The sequence below is a fragment of the Phoca vitulina genome, unplaced genomic scaffold (assembly GCF_004348235.1).
Source record: "Phoca vitulina isolate PV1807 unplaced genomic scaffold, GSC_HSeal_1.0 scaffold9, whole genome shotgun sequence".
Classification (NCBI taxonomy): Eukaryota; Metazoa; Chordata; class Mammalia; order Carnivora; family Phocidae; genus Phoca; species Phoca vitulina.
Window position 1 is genome coordinate 6995945 of NW_022589712.1, and position 18538 is coordinate 7014482.

Genomic DNA, 18538 nt, shown 5'->3' on the forward strand with positions numbered 1-18538 from the left:
GCACCTGCCCCTGCTCCTGCACCTGCCCCTGCTCCTGCACCTGCCCCGGCTCCTGCACCTGCCCCTGCTCCTGCACCTGCCCCTGCTCCTGCATCTGCCCCTGCTCCTGCACCTGCCCTGGCTCCCAAGCACCTGCCCTGGCTGCTGCACCTGCCCGTGCTCCTGCACCTGCCCCGGCTCCTGCACCTGCCCCGGCTCCTGCACCTGCCCCGGCTCCCAAGCACCTGCCCTGGCTGCTGCACCTGCCCGTGCTCCTGCACCTGCCCTGGCTCCCAAGCACCTACCCTGGCTCCCAAGCACCTGCCCCTACTCCTGCACCTGCCCCAGCTCCCAAGCACCTACCCTGGCTCCCAAGCACCTGCCCCTGCTCCTGCACCTGCCCCGGCTCCCAAGCACCTGCCCCAGCTCCCAAGCACCTGCTCCGGCTCCCAAGCACCTGCCCCTGCTCCTGCACCTGCCCCGGCTCCCAAGCACCTACCCCGGCTCCCAAGCACCTGCCCCAGCTCCTGCACCTGCCCCAGCTCCCAAGCACCTACCCCGGCTCCCAAGCACCTGCCCCAGCTGCTGCACCTGCCTCTCAGGTGCTGCACCTGCCCCGGCTCCTGCACCTGCCCCGGCTCCCAAGCACCTACCCTGGCTCCCAAGCACCTGCCCCTGCTCTTGCACCTGCCCCTGCTCCTGCACCTGCCCCGGCTCCCAAGCACCTGCCCCAGCAGCTGCACCTGCCCCTGCTCCTGCACCTGCCCTGGCTTCTGCACCTGCCCCAGCTCCCAAGCATCTGCCCCAGCTCCCAAGCACCTGCCCCTGCTCCTGCACCTGCCCTGGCTTCTGCACCTGCCCCGGCTCCCAAGCACCTACCCCGGCTCCCAAGCACCTGCCCCAGCTCCCAAGCACCTGCCCCTGTTCCTGCACCTGCCCTGGCTCCCAAGTACCTACCCCGGCTCCAAAGCACCTGCCCCAGCCGCTGCACCTGCCTCTCAGGTGCTGCACCTGCCCCTGCTCCTGCACCTGCCCCGGCTCCCAAGCACCTACCCCGGCTCCCAAGCACCTGCCCCTGCTCCTGCACCTGCCCCAGCTCCTGCACCTGCCCCAGCCGCTGCACCTACCCCTGCTCCCAAGCACCTGCCCCAGCTCCTGCACCTACCCTGGCTCCCAAGCACCTGCCCCAGCTGCTGCACCTGCACCTGCCCCAGCTCCTGCACCGGCCCTGGCTCCCAAGAACCTGCCCTGGCTGCCGCACCTGCCCCAGCTCCCACACCTGCCCCAGCTCCTGCACCTGCCCCAGCCACTGCACTTGCCCAGCTCCCAAGCACCTGCCCTGACTCCTGCACCTGCCCCAACTCCTGCAAATGCAGAGAGTGCCCTTGTACCTCCTGCAAGAAGCGCTGCCAGGCTTGCTGCCCGTGGGCGGAGTCAGGTGTGCCCAGGGCTGCATCTGTGGGAAGGCTTCGGACAAGGGCAGTTGCTGTGCCTGATGGAGGAGAGCCTGTTCCAGATGGAACCAGAGCAACATGTTCAAACCTGCAGTTTTAAAACATCTTTTCATATTACCCTGTTCACTACATAACGGTTTCTATGAGATACCTGAATTATAATAAAAGTTGTTGATCTTAAAAAATAAGAAAACTCTTCAGTAATGTCAAGTGCAGCATTTATAATTCCTTTTCCATATGACTGAGAACTTTATTTAACCTTTGATTAACTGCTCTGTAGCCTGGCCCACTGGGGTAAAACCGTCTTCTAGATTGATCAATTAACATTTATATATAATTTGAGCAAAGGGCACAGAGGAAAGTCGGGAGGAATGAAGACCCAAGAGAAGAGGAGTCCTGGCAGGTTTTCCTCAGAAACATCACTCCTTGTCCATTTCTAGAACCGCCTGCACACCGCAGTCTGCTTCCTTAGTAACTCATGCCTGAGTTATTAAAATGACCTCCAAATAGTTCTCACACCCTCCAGCTTGTTCTCCTCCACATGTGCCTCAGAATTAAACTTCCTAAAACATCACTCCCTTCCCATCCTTAGAAGCCTCAGTGAATCCCATGACCTAGAGGCCTGTTTCCTCACATCACCCTGCAACTGTCCCTAAACCTTTCCATCTCTTCTCTTTTCCTGATACACCGTCTCAGGCAGCTGAACTGATAGCTTTTCTGTTCCAAGAATTCTTTCTCACATCTGTGTTTCCTGCCCTGCCCAGAAACCACATTTGTCTCCAGGGACCCCGTGTTGATCCTCCATCCCCTTAAATTCAGCTCAGGTTCCCTAACCTTGATGCATACTTCTGTGCTGTCCTAACTTTCTGTGGCACCAGAGTTTGATGACCACATAGGCCTCCTTTTAATACCGGTTCCACACACATGTTGTGTCCCCAGACTGTGGCCTCCGACAGTGTTGTGTTTTTCCCAATGCTTACAGCACTTAACAATGCTGCTGTATTCCACATGTGTTTATTAAGTGCCTACTTTAGCCCAAGTGGATGCTCAGTGAGTAACTGAGTAAAAAACATAAGGATGGGAGCAGAGAAATTGTGAAATAAGAACATTTTGTTCCTTGAGCCACTGGTGTGGTCAGTGACTGTTGATTACGTAATTGTCATGTGCTCACCGCCGAATATGGTGAGACGTGGGTCATGAAAGTGTTAATCGAGTATTGCCTCTGTCACTTCAAGACTTTTCATTTGATGCTGAGAGCTACGAGAGCCATTTCTGAAACAGTCGGAATAGAAGTGAGGGCAGTATCTGAAGCACATTAGGATAGACTCTGTGGAGGAGCAGATAAAGAAAGGAGAAAAACCAGTGAGGAATTGAGCTCCAGGGCAAGTTCCTTAGAGGTCTTGTCTTGAACTGGACCCGGCAATTTGGAATTTTGATTTGAATATGAAGGCTAGTATGATACTGAAGAATGGGTGACAAGGAGTAAGAGCCCAGGAGTAAAAGAACTGGAAGTCAGCTGGAGGCAGAGTGAGGAACAGGACGTGGGCAGAGCAGGGGCACTTTATTTTAGGAGGCTGCAATGGAATAACGTCTGTGAAGCTCCTAGCAAGGTACCCAACCCAAAGAAGTGATCATAAATCCTAGTTTTTCCTGCCTTCCTCTTACCTAGTGCTTAGGAAGTTAATTATGTGGTCCCTCCAGCCATGAAATAATTCTCACTCATTTTCTCAGATGATTCAGATGATTAATCCAATAATGTTTCTATGGCTATCATGCTTATCCATCGCCTTTCTCCTAAATACTCTAAATATTCTTAATAACAGATGAGCAATCTTATCTCAAAACTGTTTCAAGAAATCCAACAGACTGATAATTCTATGTGAATATATGCACATACTAGCTACATCTATATCTGTAACATATCTATGTATCATCAACATACATATTTTTTCTACATGTTTATTTTATATCCCTGCGTATCTCAGTCTGTGTGTGTATATTTAAATTCACTGCATATGGATAGTGATGGATGGTGAGAATTCCCGAGTGACTTATCTATACTTGCAACGCCCGGCAAGGCTTTTAAGTTTCTTTCTTTTCCAAAGCGGACGTGTAGAAACAAGCATGTGGTTTCTCCTGTCACTGACACTCTAGCTTCTCATGGTTGCACTATGTACCCTGTGTCTAGGAAGGAGCCCTCCTTCAAGGGACTTATGTGATCCTCTGTCCTTACTTCCAGTGCTGAACACATTTTTATCTCTTGGGCCCTGTGCCCTTTACTTCTGGCTTTTTGGTAAACTGCTGTTACCTGCTTTTCATTTCACCCACTTTCCAGGTAAACTTGCTCTAAAGCCCTTTTTGATGTCTAGTATTTTTTTTTAATAATAAGGGTCACTGGTGTTAGCTGCTGCAACGGGTAAATCATAAGGGCTCTCAGGTCCTGGTCACCATGCACTTCTCAATGCTGCCTTCACTGCTGCCTTGTCCATTTGCATTAAAATTCCAGAGGGGAGCGCCATGAGATGTCCCCGTGCACCAGCCAGATGCCATGTGAATTCTCCCCGCTCCCGTGTGCAGCAGCCACTCTTGCCATCCCGATGATTATGATCAAGTAGTCCTGTCAGCTTGGCCAGTTTGCCTTCTCACCTAGATCTCAGTTCAAGGAGGCGGAAGTGAACTGGTGAGGCTGCCGCTAAATGTTCAGTAGGACGACTCCTGTGTCCCCACGAGGATGTGCTTCACTCTGTGGGAACCAGAGCCTGTGTTTCCACAGGGCCTGTGATTGCCTTGTGCTGCTGTATGTGTGTGTGTGTGTGTGTGTGTGTGTGTGTGTGTGTGTATGTGTGTGTGTGTGTGTGTGTGTGTGTAGTGGAGGGAGGACAGATGGACTACGGTGTCCTTTACTTTGTTGAGTGCGTCCCTCCATGACCCAAACATTGGGCCTCTCAAACCTTTCCTAATGTGGGGGCCCCTGGATCTGCATAGGCTACCCTCACACCATGGCCTCTCGCATAATTACCATTTCTTTCTAATCTGTTCTAAATAGAGGGATGTCATCAGTAGAGTAGAACAATTGATGTTCTGTGGGTTGTCTCCATGGTCTAAGGTTCTTCCGGACCATATTTTAGCTGAAGGGCCAAACCGTAAACGTGTAGTGTTGTCCATACATGAAAGAACACGCTTGCTGGGCCAATGGCTGCACAACCATGTGCCTTCATGTCTCTCTGGGACACCGTGGCAGTAGTTCATGGGCTGACTGCTCTGGCTTTCTGAGTTTTCTTTTTATTTCTTCTGCAAAGTAATTGCTAAGCTTTCTTTTTAACCTTCTTACATATAAGAACATTTTTATAAATGTTCTAATATTTTCTCGAGTGTTTCCCTGTGTTGATAGCAGATTAGAGATCTCTAAAGGCTTAGTCGACCATGTTGCTAAAACCAGAATGGAGAATATATTTCGCAGAACTTAGCTCTGAGGAGAAGGTAGAATACGGCAGTTTGGTAGGGTCACCCAGAGTGAATAAGGTACGTGTGCCCTTGTGCGTGTGTGTGTGTGTGTGTGTGTGTGACTTGGGATAGAAATGGGACAGTGTTATATTTTATCATCTTCAAGCAGAACATTATTAGAAGGGAAGGGTTGAAAGTTCAGAACACAGTCAATGCCTAATTGAAAAAGGCTCTGGAAATGGGAATGATGGCCCTGAAAGGACTTCAGTGGGTTCAGAGATGAGAAACAAGCACATAAAAACATTTAGGGACACTCTTGCTCAGCTTAAATTGACCATTACCCTATAGACCCATGCCATTAAAATACCGAGTTATTTTGTTTTGTTTTGTTTTGTATTAGATACTGCTTTTAAAATGAGTGGGAAAGCAGAATTTTGAAAACCTTTTAATTGTTAAGCAATTGTATTCTACTAATATTAATGTTCAATATCAGTTTCTTTTTTTTCTGGGGGAGGGCTTTTAAAGAGCTCTCCTATCTCTTAAGAATCATGTATGAAATAAAAACATATTTTGTATTTTGTTTCATTATACAGAGAATAAGTTTATCTAGATAAGCTCCAATGATTTTCTTACTATTAAAGTGGCCTTGGGGCTGATGTGAAATTAATATATTCAGTTTGTCTCCTTTTTTTGGGTCATAAAATCATGTGGTTCATTTGCTAGCAAAAATACACGGTTATTTGGGGGATTTTTTTTTCCTATAAGGCATTTTAAGGGAATATAAAATTTTTAGAACTTATATATGTCAATTTATTAGTAAGCTCTAATAATTTAATAAATTGGATATTTGGAAGGGGTAGGAGTAACACAATAGACAAAATCTTACAGAAAAGAATCTGCTAGATAATTTTTATTTCGGAATTCTACTCTTCCGCTTGCCAATGAAATATGAGTGTTCAACATACCTATTTTGGTACAACAGTAGTTTTTCTTATGGCTTTAGGGAAGTCCAGATTTTATATATCATTAAAATTAAATTCAAGGAACATTTATTTAAAACCTTACAATGCCTGGTACTACAAGAATATCAATGTAAAGTAAGCACAGTATCTACTTTCAAAGAGATCCTAGTCTGTAAGAGGAGAAACATACCAATACTATGATGTCATTATGGATCAGTAAAAATATATGTAAATGTATGGGGTGATTCGTGGGTTAATTGCAAATTATGAGGCTTCTAGAAGACTGACAAAGAGGTTATATCTGAGCTCGGGTTTAAACAGCTGATTGGTAAATATGTTAATATAAAAATATAAATTTAGGAAAATCAATGTTTTAGATAATTAATGAAGTGCATCCAATTTTTAAGATGTAGCTTTGATGGATATGTGCTCAATAATGAGCGGTGCAGGTCTTTACACAGGGCATGCCCTAAGCAACCCGACATGATTACAAAGTGCCCTAAAGCACCTGATGCCTTTCCACCCTTAGAAGTACTAAAGGAAATGTCTTTCTTTTTCTGTGCAGGAGCCCTGTCCTGGTTTTTCAGTGCAACCACCGCCACGTGATTTGCTTAGACTGTTTCTACTTATACTGTGTGACAAGACTTAATGACCGGCAGTTTATCCATGACCCTCAGCTTGGCTACTCCCTGCCCTGTGTGGGTAAGTCTGGCACTTTTTTTTACTCCATTTTTAATGCTGATTAAGAACAGAAGAATTGTTGATGCAAAACCATCTCAGATAAATTCAATCCCTGGCTGAAGGGTTGAAAAGTCAAATACCTATTTGATCCCTGTTGAGAAAGAAACAATGTTTGGATCACAAAAAATATAAAACCCTAAGGTATGAAGGAATTACGTTGGACTAGAAAATGCATCACGTGCACAAAAGTATGGAAAACAAATTTTAAAATATTATTCAGCCAATGCACACTAAATATGTCTATGGATTCACCCTGCAAGTTATAGATTACCCTGGATCTAGAGTAGCACTATCCAGATTTCTAAATTGTTACCTTAGTCTCTAAAAATTTTGAGCACATACACATGTATATGAAAGAATATATATTTAAAAAGAAATGAAAGAAGATAAAGCTGAAATATTTAATATTTAAAATTATTTTATCTTTTAACATTGCACAATATTCTTTATTTGTATTATACTGCTATTGTTACATGTGTTTTTTTAATTGAGGTGAAATTTACATAACATACCACTAACCATTTAAAGTGTACAATTCAGTGGAATTTCATGCTTTCACAATGTTATGCAATGACCATCACCTCTATTTAGTTTCAAAACTGTCATTACCCCAGAAAAAGTTCATTACCCCACCTTCATTAATAGTCACTCCCAATTTCTCCTTGCCACCATCTCCTGGAAACCACTAGGGTCTGCCTCTATGGATTTATCAATTCTAGATCCTTCCTATAAAAGGAATCATACAATATGTGACCTTTTGTGTCCTCCTTGTTTCACTTCACATAATTTTTTTGAAGTTCATCCAAGTCATGGCCTGTACCTTCATGCCTTTTTATGACTGAATAATATTCCACTATATAGACATACCACAATCTGCTTATCCGTTTATTTGCCAATGGACATTTGTGTTGTTTCCAACTTTTGGCTCTTATGAATAATGATGCTGTAAACATTTGTGTACTTGTTTCTGTGGAGATATATGTTTTCATTTCTATTAGATGTGTACCTAGGAGTGCAATTGCTGGGTCATATGATAAATATTCTATGTTTAACCTTGCAAGGAACTACCAAACTATTTTCCATAGCTGCCGCACCATTTTGCATTCCTACCAGTAGCTTATAAGGCTTTTTATTTCTCTGTATCCTCTCCAACACTTGTTATTTTCCTGTTTTGTTCTGTTTGGTTTTTAATAGCCATCCTATTAAGTCTGAAGTGGCATATCATTGTGGTTTTGATCTGCATTTCCTTAATGATCAATGATGTGGAATATTTTCTCATATGCTTATTTTCCATTTGCAAATCTGTTTGGAGAAATATCTCTTCAGGTCCTTTGCCTGTTTTTTAATTGGGTTGTTTATCTTGTTGTTGAGTTGTAAGAATTCTTTATGTATTCTGGATACTAGACACTTGTCAGGTATGTGATTTGCAAACACTTTTCCTATTCTATAGGTTGTCTTTTTACTTTCATGATAATGTCCTTTGATACACAAAGGTTTTTAATTTTGATGAGGTCCAATTTATCCATTTTTTCTTTTATTGCTTGTGTTTTTGGTATCAAAGGTAAGAATGTGTTGCCAAACCCAAGGTCATGAAGAATTATCCCCATGTTTTCCTCTAACTAGCTCTTATGCTTAGGTCATTGATACATTTTGAATTATTTTTTTATATATGGAGTGCGATGGGGGTCCCTACCTTATTATAAATATATATATTTAATGATTGCAGCGTGAGTAAATACGCTTCACTGTTGAGAATTGTGATTTGAAACTATGTGGTTCCTTGATTCAGTGGTCAGGTTTTAAGTTTAATTTATTGCAATACTTATTTGTAATACTTAGTTTTAATGTTGATCAAAGCTGAAAAATACACCTCAAAATTATTTCACATTTCCAAATGGAAGAAGCTAATTGCATGGTTGACTTTGTAAATTATGACACTCATTTTTCAACTGCATATGCCAATAATGCAATGTTTTTAATTAAGATTCACGTAGTATATGTGTCAATATATTGTTAAGGAAAACTCACTGGATGGTATTGTGCTTTTATATTTTTAACAAAAGCATTCAAAAGTTAGTGAAACATTTACTTGCAGGTTGAAAGATTCTGTTTTTAATGTTTTTCATGTGGTAATTTTGTACTGATAAACTCTCTTTTTCGCAAAACCATATAACATGGAAACATTTCTAAATATCCATTTTCATATCTTCTCTTCATACTCAGGGCACTTTTAAAAATCAGTTTATTTCTCACTTATTTTTAAATTTTAAACCTTTCGAATTCTAGGAAATTTCAAACATACAAAATAAAAAAAAAAAAAGTATAGTGACTCCCCTTGTACACATTAGCCAGGCTTTCTAGTACAACAAGTCGTTCCAGGCTTTTCTTGTGATTCTTGCTACCTTTTATTTTTTCTTTGGAATCCTTTTAAATACTCTTTGTGACTGTACCTACTTCACTGCTGGTTATTTAAACATAATCCTCCATAAAACCTTGCTTTAATTGTTTAGAATGCCACTTGCTACCAAGAACTTATCTTCCCTGACACCTCTTTCTTTTAATATTTAACGACAAGAAGGAGAAAGCTGCATATTTGTGTATTTGGTTATTAAAAGAGAATCTATCCAGAATAGAGTAGCCCATTGTTGTCTGCAGTTCCTGGTGATGGAAATATTTAAAGAAATATTTAAATATTTAAAAAATATTTAAAGACACTTAAATTGTGAATCTGTTGATCAAGAAATATTTATAAAAACTGATACATAGGGCTGTGCTAATCTCCACACATTATCAATGGTGACTGTCACCCTAAATTAAGGAAACACCGTGGGGCGAGTGTCCTGGGGTGTGCAATTTAAAGCTCAGTTCACAGACACAGGTGCCATGGTCCATCCCCGTCATGGTGACCCGAGTGAATTGGCCTGGCCACCACTGCGGTCACGCACTACAAGATGAGCTAAACAATATCATCTTGATTTGTGTGTGTGTGTGTGTGTGTATGTGTGTATCTGTGTGTAAGTGTGCAATACATGGAAACTAAAATTGACATATTTTCATGTAAAGTTTTTCTCTTCTTTGATTTTTAATAAACTTTGGAAACCAGGAAAAAAGTATGTAGCAAATAACCACAAGCTGAGATGAGTTAAAAATAACCTACTGACTTTCAACTGTGTAGTAAACTTTCTACACTGTATAATTCATTTTGATACTTGTTTCTTTAAATCTTCAACAGTGTTTTAATATATATCTTCAAAGGTGTTTATAAAAAATACAATTCAGTTTGTCACAATATTGTCATGTATTATTTAGCCGTTTTTTAACTGTGGCCCAAATTAGAAGTATTCCTCATATTATGTGAAAAGAGGCTTTCAAATGTTATTACAGAATTTTTTTTATTAAGTAAAAAACAAACTGGATTGTCTTGAATCCTTTCTCACCAGAGACTCTCTAAGAGACTGTGTTTTAAGACTCCCACTGCCCCCTCAAGCTGCCCCCTTTGCAGTTTATTACGTAACGTATCTGATATGCACACCAGGGTCCAGTAAGTTCCGACATCAGCCTGTACATTAAGCCTTTGCCATCCCACCCTGAACGTGCCCAATCTCGTCTGATCTCAGAAGACTAATTTTTTCATATTTTATTTTTTATTTTATTTTTTTAATATATATTTATTTATTCTGGAGACAGAGTGTGCACAGAAGAAGGGGGAGGGGCAGAAGGAGAGGGAGGGAATTTCAAGCAGGCTCCGACTCCCCGCTGAGCGCAGAGCCTGATGATGCAGGGCTTGATCTCACCACCCTGAGATCAGACCTGAGCAGAAATCCAGAGTAGGCTGCTAACCGACTGGGCCATCCAGGTGCCCCATATTTTAAATAAAACCTATGTTAGCTCTAATGTTACCTCCCCATAAACCAATGAATAATTTTGTACATATCCTGGGGTATACACAGAGAATCAGAGAAGCTGAGTTCAAATCCTGGCTCTGAGACTCACCCCCTTTGTAATAAAGGGCAAGTTACTTATCCTTCATAGGTCTTGGTTTCGTTTTAAGGTAAAATGGAGACACTACAATAGCACCTATTTATACATTGTTATGTGGGTGAATTAAAATAATGCCATATAAAGTGCCTTTGTGTTGAATGCTGAAGACAGTAAGCACATAATGAATATTGGTTTTTGTTATTTTGGTTGTTCTGTAAGCATGTGTTCCTACAGACAGTATATGAAATTTATTTGTGCATATATGTGTATATTCATAGAGGAACATATACTCAGGCATTCTTTAACTGTAGGTTGGTGTTTACTATAATTCAATACATAAAGCAAGCATTTACCAAACATTATTCACCTACCCGTATATCTGGCTTATGTGACTTTGCCTTGATTCATGGAGCATAGAACAAGACACATAAAAATAAACTAGAAAAAAAAAACAGAAATAGAAATAGAAAATCAAGGCTTTTCAAACTATAGATAAAAATAGCAGACTATCAGGAACAAGATGATTGAACTCATACTATTTCCATGGCACAGCCCTCTTTCATGGTGGGGTTAATTAAAGTGTTATATCAGTGGGGATAAAAGGTTATATCAATGTCTATAAATCTTATAAATAAAACTTAATACTATGTATAAAAAGCAAAAATACTGGCTAATTCCTTAATGGAACTAAAACTGTATTGCAAAGTCAGCTTGTTATTACTCCAGCGAGACTCACATTCTATGCCAGATCCATTCAGCAAAGAAGGTGTGTTTGCTGGTCACATTGATCATGGTTCAGTAGAACATTTCCTTGATGGCTCTTGCCTGACGTCAGCAGTCTTCTATAGAAAGCCTGGATCTCAAAGGCCCCAGTATTATCTTTATCTTTGGTTTTTGAAGGATTAGAAGTGTTTGGGAAGCTTAGCTTGTGTGTGTGTGTGTGTATTCTTTTATTGTCCATTGGTTTAGCCTGACTGAATATTGTTGATTTCTCTGAAGAGTTGTCCATTTATCTTTCCACCATGGCAGTTTAAATGTCCAGCCAAATGGTTTCAGACCCCCGTAGTAGCTACTAGCCATTTTTGGATTACAGTTTTTCGGAGAAAATTAAAGCAAGATTTATTTAGATAATCAAGGGGCATTGTATTCCTAAAGCCACCACTTCCTTTCAAAGACAGAGTTAATCTATAACCACAAGAGGTTACTCTGGCACTGGAATCCACAGCTTTAAGTCACTCCTTGACTTTTCTGACCTCAAGGGTCTGCATGAAATTATAAATAGGGCAGATTCATCAGTAAATACGTATTTGAATTTGCTTGGTGATTGTGTTCCTACTTTGGCACAGGCCAAAGGACTTTTTGATGCTCACCAACTAGAGTGGGATTCACCTGCTAAGATGAAATGGATACTTTTCAAAACTAACAGGAAACAGGTGTCCATATCTCATGCATAGCACTGTTGAAGATGCTCTTCTACTCCTTGAGTTCAATGCAGCTGTTTAACCTTACCCTCCGCCAGTCCATACAAAACAGCCTCTCCCCCAAATCTATCACTTACTAGCTCCAGAGCCTGGGAAACAAACCATTCCCTCATATTTGAATGGTGACATTATGAGGGGAAAAAAATGACATCAGCTTTCTGGGACTACAAACCTTACGTAAAAGAATAGAAGCTATAAGTAGAATTAGCAAACTGTTTTTCAAACTACACTGGCCCTGTGGAAGCCACAAAAAAGGCTAGATAGAGCATTTATTTCTATTGCTAAATGACCCACATACCCAATGTCTTGCTAAACGGTGTTTGTGTAAATTCACCATTTCTATATAAATGTCTAATACCTCTCACCACCAAATCATAAGTGTTCTTTTTTTTCCTATAATCTAGTCTTTCAAGCCTCTTTCAAGATCATTAAACTAAACCCCTTCAAAACTCAATTTCAGATATATACATCATTCAAGGTACGGATGGTAAGCAATGAACCGTCCTTTTTCATTGTCATAATTTTGATGTTGAACAATTAAAACTGGTTTAAAACCCTTTCAGGTACAAACCCTGATACCTTTGTGTGAGCTTCTCATTTGACCAGAAATTTTGTTACGCTTTGTAAGAATGGGGTGCCAAATTGTATTTCCCTGAGAGTAAAAAGTAAGTAATGATTAGGGCTGTTACCAGGTACTTACTGTCCATAAGGCACCACTCTGAGTGCTTACATATATACATCCATTTAATCCCCCAAAGACCCACTGGAATGGATGTTGTCATTCTACTTTTATAGATGAAGCACTTGAGGCTCACAGGAGCTAATTAAAGTGCACAGGATATTACAGCTAACAAATCACAGAGCTGGTGATCAGTGCCAACTAGTTCTTAATCACTATATGAATGTGTGTTCTTAGAATGTGTGTTCTTAATCACTATATGAATAGAGAAGCCTATATTCCACAGTTAAAATACGAGACTTTTGGAAGTTCTATGGAAAAGAATGTCAAGAGTATCTAATTTTCTAGCACTTTTTCCATATTTAAACCAACAGTAAAATTGAAAGTAAGAACTGTTCTAATTTCACAGAGGAAGAAGTAAAGCCTTAATACAAAAGTGCCCAGGACCACGGGAAGAATAGAGCCAAGGTTTCCATGCAGCTGTGGTGGGCTCCAAAGCTCCACATTCTCTCTACTCTCCCACCTTGCTTCTCTCTAGGCAGTGGTTCTCAACCCTAGATGTACATTTCAGTAAGATGGAAGTTGTAAAAAAAATCCTGATGCCCAGGCCATGCCTCGGGCCAATTAAAAGAACCTCTGGGATGGCCCTCAGTATTTGTTAGAGACCCCAGGTTTAAGAATTTGGGACTACTGCGGGGGCAAGCATTCTACAAGCAATATGGTATTTTCAGTGGGAGACTGTAGCATTAATAAGTACAAAATTACTCCCTCTGCCCTTGCCTATTTTGCCCATGAGCGATTTGATTTGCTAGCCAGCGTAGGTTTTTCAGTAAACGTTGTTGGAGTTGAAAATAAGATCAGCAAACACAGCCAAAATGGCCTATTTCCAGAGCCTCTGAGAAACTCTTGCATGAAGCTATGGGCTTTGGGAGAAACTTCATCATTATTTTGAAATATTTGCTGTCTTTTTTCTGTACCTGCTATAATGAGAATTCCATCTAGAAATTATTCTGAAATGCCAAAGCACTGTCTGTATGTGCTCTTAAGACTGTCACTCACACAATTTGATGGAGCTTCATTAATTTAGGTTGATTTATTTTAGAATGCTGCTCTAGAATTATATGATGAAGACTATGTAGAACGGATTTACCTCCAGTCCATTATAAGCCCTGGCAACACAAATTTCCTGTAGCCTTGGGGTGTCCAAGGGAATAGTTCCTCATTTTTCTGTGACATGCCATTGCCATGGCCACTGGTCCCATCCAGGTGCATCCCCTCCTCTGTCCTCAGTGGTTTGCATTTTTGTTTTATTTACTCTTCTCTTCCCAGATCACATTTTGTAAAATTCCAATTTTCATATAACTTAGAATGACATTTCCTTTCTACCTAATATGTCCGCTCACCAACTGCAGTCTTTTAGGGTCCTTAGCATCTTTGTGGGCACCATGAAGCACAAGGCAGATAGTCCTGGTCCTTTTGAGACCCAGAGCCCTTCTTGATGTCTACACAGTCAAGAGGACTGGTTTCTGGACAGCTGTTGAGGGAGCTAATCATAAAACCCAAAATAATTTTTTTTGGCTTTTGAGTATTACTCTTCCAAATACACACAAATAATCAAGTCAACATAATTCCTAAAACCACATTGAAAAGTAGGGAAATAAATTAAAAGATGGGTCACCAAAGAAGATATGCACAAAATCAATACACATTAAAAGTTTAACGTAGTTACTAAATAATTGCTGATTGCATAAAATATAATGTGGGATGGACACACATTCAGAACAGGTAAAAATATAAAATCATCTATTTCTAAAAAGCAATTTGGCAATCTATAATATGAGCTTTAAAATAGCAATAAGCTCCATAGAAACCTATTTACACACATATTCTATGTCTAACTCTGAAATATATAGCTTATTCTCTTCCTAGCTCCTAGATCTTGAGTAATTGTGATAGAGACCATGAAAATGGCAGCACCAGGATTTAGGAAGCTGACAAGCTTGCAATCCAAACCTGATCTTCTTTCTGCCTCAAAATTAATTGAAATTAAATCAAGTTTACTAATTTTCTGAGATTAATGCTAAACTTCTGATCAGGTTTTTTTTTTTTTTTTTTTGGTGGGGGGTTGGCAATTTAGCAATTTTGACAGTTTTCCTTTGATCTGGATGTATTAAAGTCAGGATCGTAGTATAACTTTTTTTTTTTTAAGATTTTATTTATTTATTTGACAGAGAGAGACACAGCGAGAGAGGGAAGACAAGCAAGGGGAGTGGGAGAGGGAGAAGCAGGCTTCCCACTGAGCAGGGAGCCCGATGTGGGGCTTGATCCCAGGACCCCGGGATCATGACCTGAGCCGAAGGCAGACGCCCAACGACTGAGCCACCCAGGCGCCCCCGTAGTATAACTTTTTTAAAGCAACACCGAAATCACAGAATCAAGGTTTGTTGCCACTCATGTCCTGATCCAGGGTGGGTTGGATCTGACACCTCTGCCCCATGGCATCATTCCACGACTCAGATTCTGAGTTCTGCCATCTAGTGCTTCTGTCATCCCCAGAGGCCTCTGAATCCCCACTGGATCCTCTTCATCCAGGCCGGCTGGCAGAGGCACAGAGGGGGTGAGCATCATGCTGGAGTTTGTAGAGACCAGGTATGGAGATGGAGCACATCATCTCTTTCCACGTTCCTTCTACCAGAACTGGACCCCACAGCCCCACCTGAGCACATGAGGGGTGTGTGTGTGTGTGTGTGTGCGCGTGCATGCATGTAGGGGAATGGGGGAACATGGTCTGGCTGAGTGCCCAGAAGGAAAAGCAAACAGGACTGCCAACACATAGCAGTCTCTAATGCTGGTGGGGAGTATGGTGAAATGTACAATTACTGAACGATTTTTTCTTCCGCTTTCCTCTCCCCTCCTGCAACAGGAATAACACTCAGTCAAGGTAGCTTTATTTTAAGGAGTGACTGGTCTATGGATAAGGACCAGAAAAAGAGCTGTAGACGGAATTGATGGTGTTCAAGAGCTCACTCTAGCTAGATCAGCAGGCAGTGTCTTCTCTTTGACCTTGGAAATGCCTACTTCACCGAGGACAATGGACTTCTGCATTTGTTTGCTGCGTATGTCTTTGGTGTTATACAGATGAAGGGATTCTATACACCGACTGGAAATGGCACCAGCAGGATTGCTTCCTTTATCTTTAGGAGGAACCCCATGTCCAAGGAAACTATGCCCTTGATTCTTACTTTGCTTGGGTTTTTACTTTCCGAGCTGCCTTTCATCTTCTCTTGCATCTTATTAAGTGGTTAAAAATAAAATAACATTTTAGAAAACAGAAGTAAGGTGGGAATGCTTTCAATAGCCAGCAGAGAAAGCAAAAATAATTTCTTTCCACCTACTTCCACCTCGCACTGTTAAGAAGAGCATTCTACCTTTGTTTTATAGGGGTAAAAGCAAACTATTTTTAAGTACAAATTTATTATTTATCCAAAGAGTTCTAGAAAAATGACTGTAAGTGCTTAAGATAGTGACAAGAGTTGTTCAAAACAGCCGTCTTTAGGCTTTCTTCTTCTTTTTATTAAAAGGTATGATCCAAATCCCTCTCCCTGGCCATATTGGCAGTCAGCCCAACTTTTGAGGCTGTGCACTTGGCATTATTAGTCCAGAGGATGCTCTTCTGAGGCTCAAAGGATTATAATCATGTCAATAGAATATTAATTGACTTTTAAGTATATCAGTTTAAATGACTTGATGTATTCTTAAATTTATTCTGAGGCATCTTATGCATACACAACAGTGCTTACCCCCATTTGTATTGTTATAGATTTCTACGATTATAGGGAACCTCTGGGACCACCTCCCAGATCAAGAAAACTAGTACCACTAGCATCCCAGAAGCCTTGAGGTATCCTCCCCTGTCACAGCCTCCTCTCTCCTGCCCAGGAGAGATGCAACTATTATCTTGACTTCTCTCATCTACTCATTTCCTTGCTTTTCCTCATAGCGTCACCCCCTGTGGACACACATCCCTAAAAATGACAGATAATTGCCTACTTTTAACTTTCAAGTGGATGCTTGAAAGGTTTTGCCAAATTTCCTTCACCAGAAGCATCTAAATTCCAGTTATACCCCTCGTCAGAAAACCCTGAATACATGTGCCGAGTGTTCCAATATTCAGGATTTTCATTCTTCTCTTTGTTATATATATTTTGTTAACCACACTAGATAGTGGCTGTGTTTATGTTTATCTTCCTTATCTCAGTTGCTATCCCCTGTGAGCAGTTTTTTATTCTCTTTTTCACCAGATAAATTCTGAGTTCACAATCAGAGGTATAAAAGTAAATAATAACGGGGACCCTGAAGAGTTACTTGGGCGAGTAGGATCAATTTTATCGCAATTTGGTGAGAATAAGAGTCTTCTATCCATATTATGAATTGTAAAAAGCACAGCTCGCTCTGTTAAATCTTGTCCTTCGTTTGTCAGTAATTCCGTGTACCACCGTCAACAGCTTTGCATCACAGTTTTTGGAGGTTGTAGCTCAGCTGTCCCGCGGTTTAGATCAGAGCCTTTCGGTTGCTGAGAACCACCGAGAAAGCTGATGAGAGCTGCCAAAGAGGCTCCCAGCAGTGTCTAGTGTCATGGATGCAGGGACCAAACCCTCTGTGTGCTCTCTAGTGTCTCAGGAAGTGAGAAGGGTGCTCTTCAAGCCACAGTTTCATTCTGAAGAAATCAGGGCCATTTGTGGCCCTCTTGGTCAAGAAAACTTAAGTCTATTTGAGACAGAAATTTCTTTGGATTTTGAGTCTGTGGTTCCTGATTCAGACAGCTGTTGTTTTCCTTTGTGACTTGCCCCCTCTCCATCATCATCCACAGTGCTAGCCTCAGTGTCCGCTGGTGCTGTGTTCAGTTCTGTAGGCTACTTTGGCCACACACACACACACACACACACACACACACACACACGCATGAAGTAACTGTTATAAAACTTTATTTTTCCTTACTGTGTGATGTCTTGTATTAATGAGACCTCATGCATAGAAATTGCTATGAGCTGGTGACCTCCAACTATCTTTGAAATAATTAATAATGTGCTTAGAGGGGTTGATTTACATATTTATGAGAGTTGATATCATTTGGTTCCTAAGCAGGACAGTGAAACAATTTAGTGTTTTAAATGCATACCCATTTAGCAAAGAGGAGGAGTGGTTTAATATTCTAATGTCAAGATGGAAATAAATATATAATATCTGGACCAAGAAATTATGTCACATATTTACAGTAAAATCTGAATGCCTTCCAGGGCATCTTATATGTTCTACTACCTCAGAGTGTGGAAAATTAATATTTCTTTTTTTTTAAGATTTTATTTATTTATTTGAAAGAAAGGGGCGGGGCAGAGAAAGAATCTTAAGCAGGCCTCACGCCCAGTGCGGAGCCCAAGATTGTGACCTGAGCCAAAATGAAGAGTAAGACTCTCAACTGACTGAGCCACCCAGGTGCCTGGGAAAGTTGGTATTTCTTATGTTGTCTGCTTGACAAGCCTTTACTTGAAATCTTTTATCTCGGACTTGTGTATTTACAGAAGGAAACTATGAAAAGCAGTGAAAAGGAGTGGAAACTAGGAACATGCTTCAGGAAGCAGTTACGTTGTCTGACCTCCCCTCCCTCTGCCAGGAAGGGCTCTTTCTTGTGCTTCACAAGTAACAGAGCTTTTGAAATTGGCTACTGTATTGGTTTGCTAGGGCTGCCATAAAAAAAAAAATACCACCTACTGGGCAACTTAAGTGACAGAAACTTACTTTCTCAAAGTTCTGGAAGCC

At 41.2% G+C, this 18538-nt stretch overlaps 1 protein-coding gene and 1 pseudogene across 4 annotated transcripts in view; both read left to right on the forward strand.

Moving 5' to 3' along the window:
* Positions 1-1475, forward strand: part of LOC116634307 — a 2052-nt pseudogene extending 577 nt beyond the window's left edge.
* PRKN (parkin RBR E3 ubiquitin protein ligase) overlaps positions 1-18538 on the forward strand; it is a 1294051-nt gene that overhangs the window by 884119 nt on the left and 391394 nt on the right. For all 4 annotated transcript variants that reach the window (XM_032407521.1, XM_032407520.1, XM_032407518.1 and 1 more), the window contains exon 7: positions 6405-6541. In XM_032407521.1, the coding sequence (XP_032263412.1) occupies positions 6405-6541 (137 nt within the window). The remainder of the gene's footprint in view (positions 1-6404; positions 6542-18538) is intronic.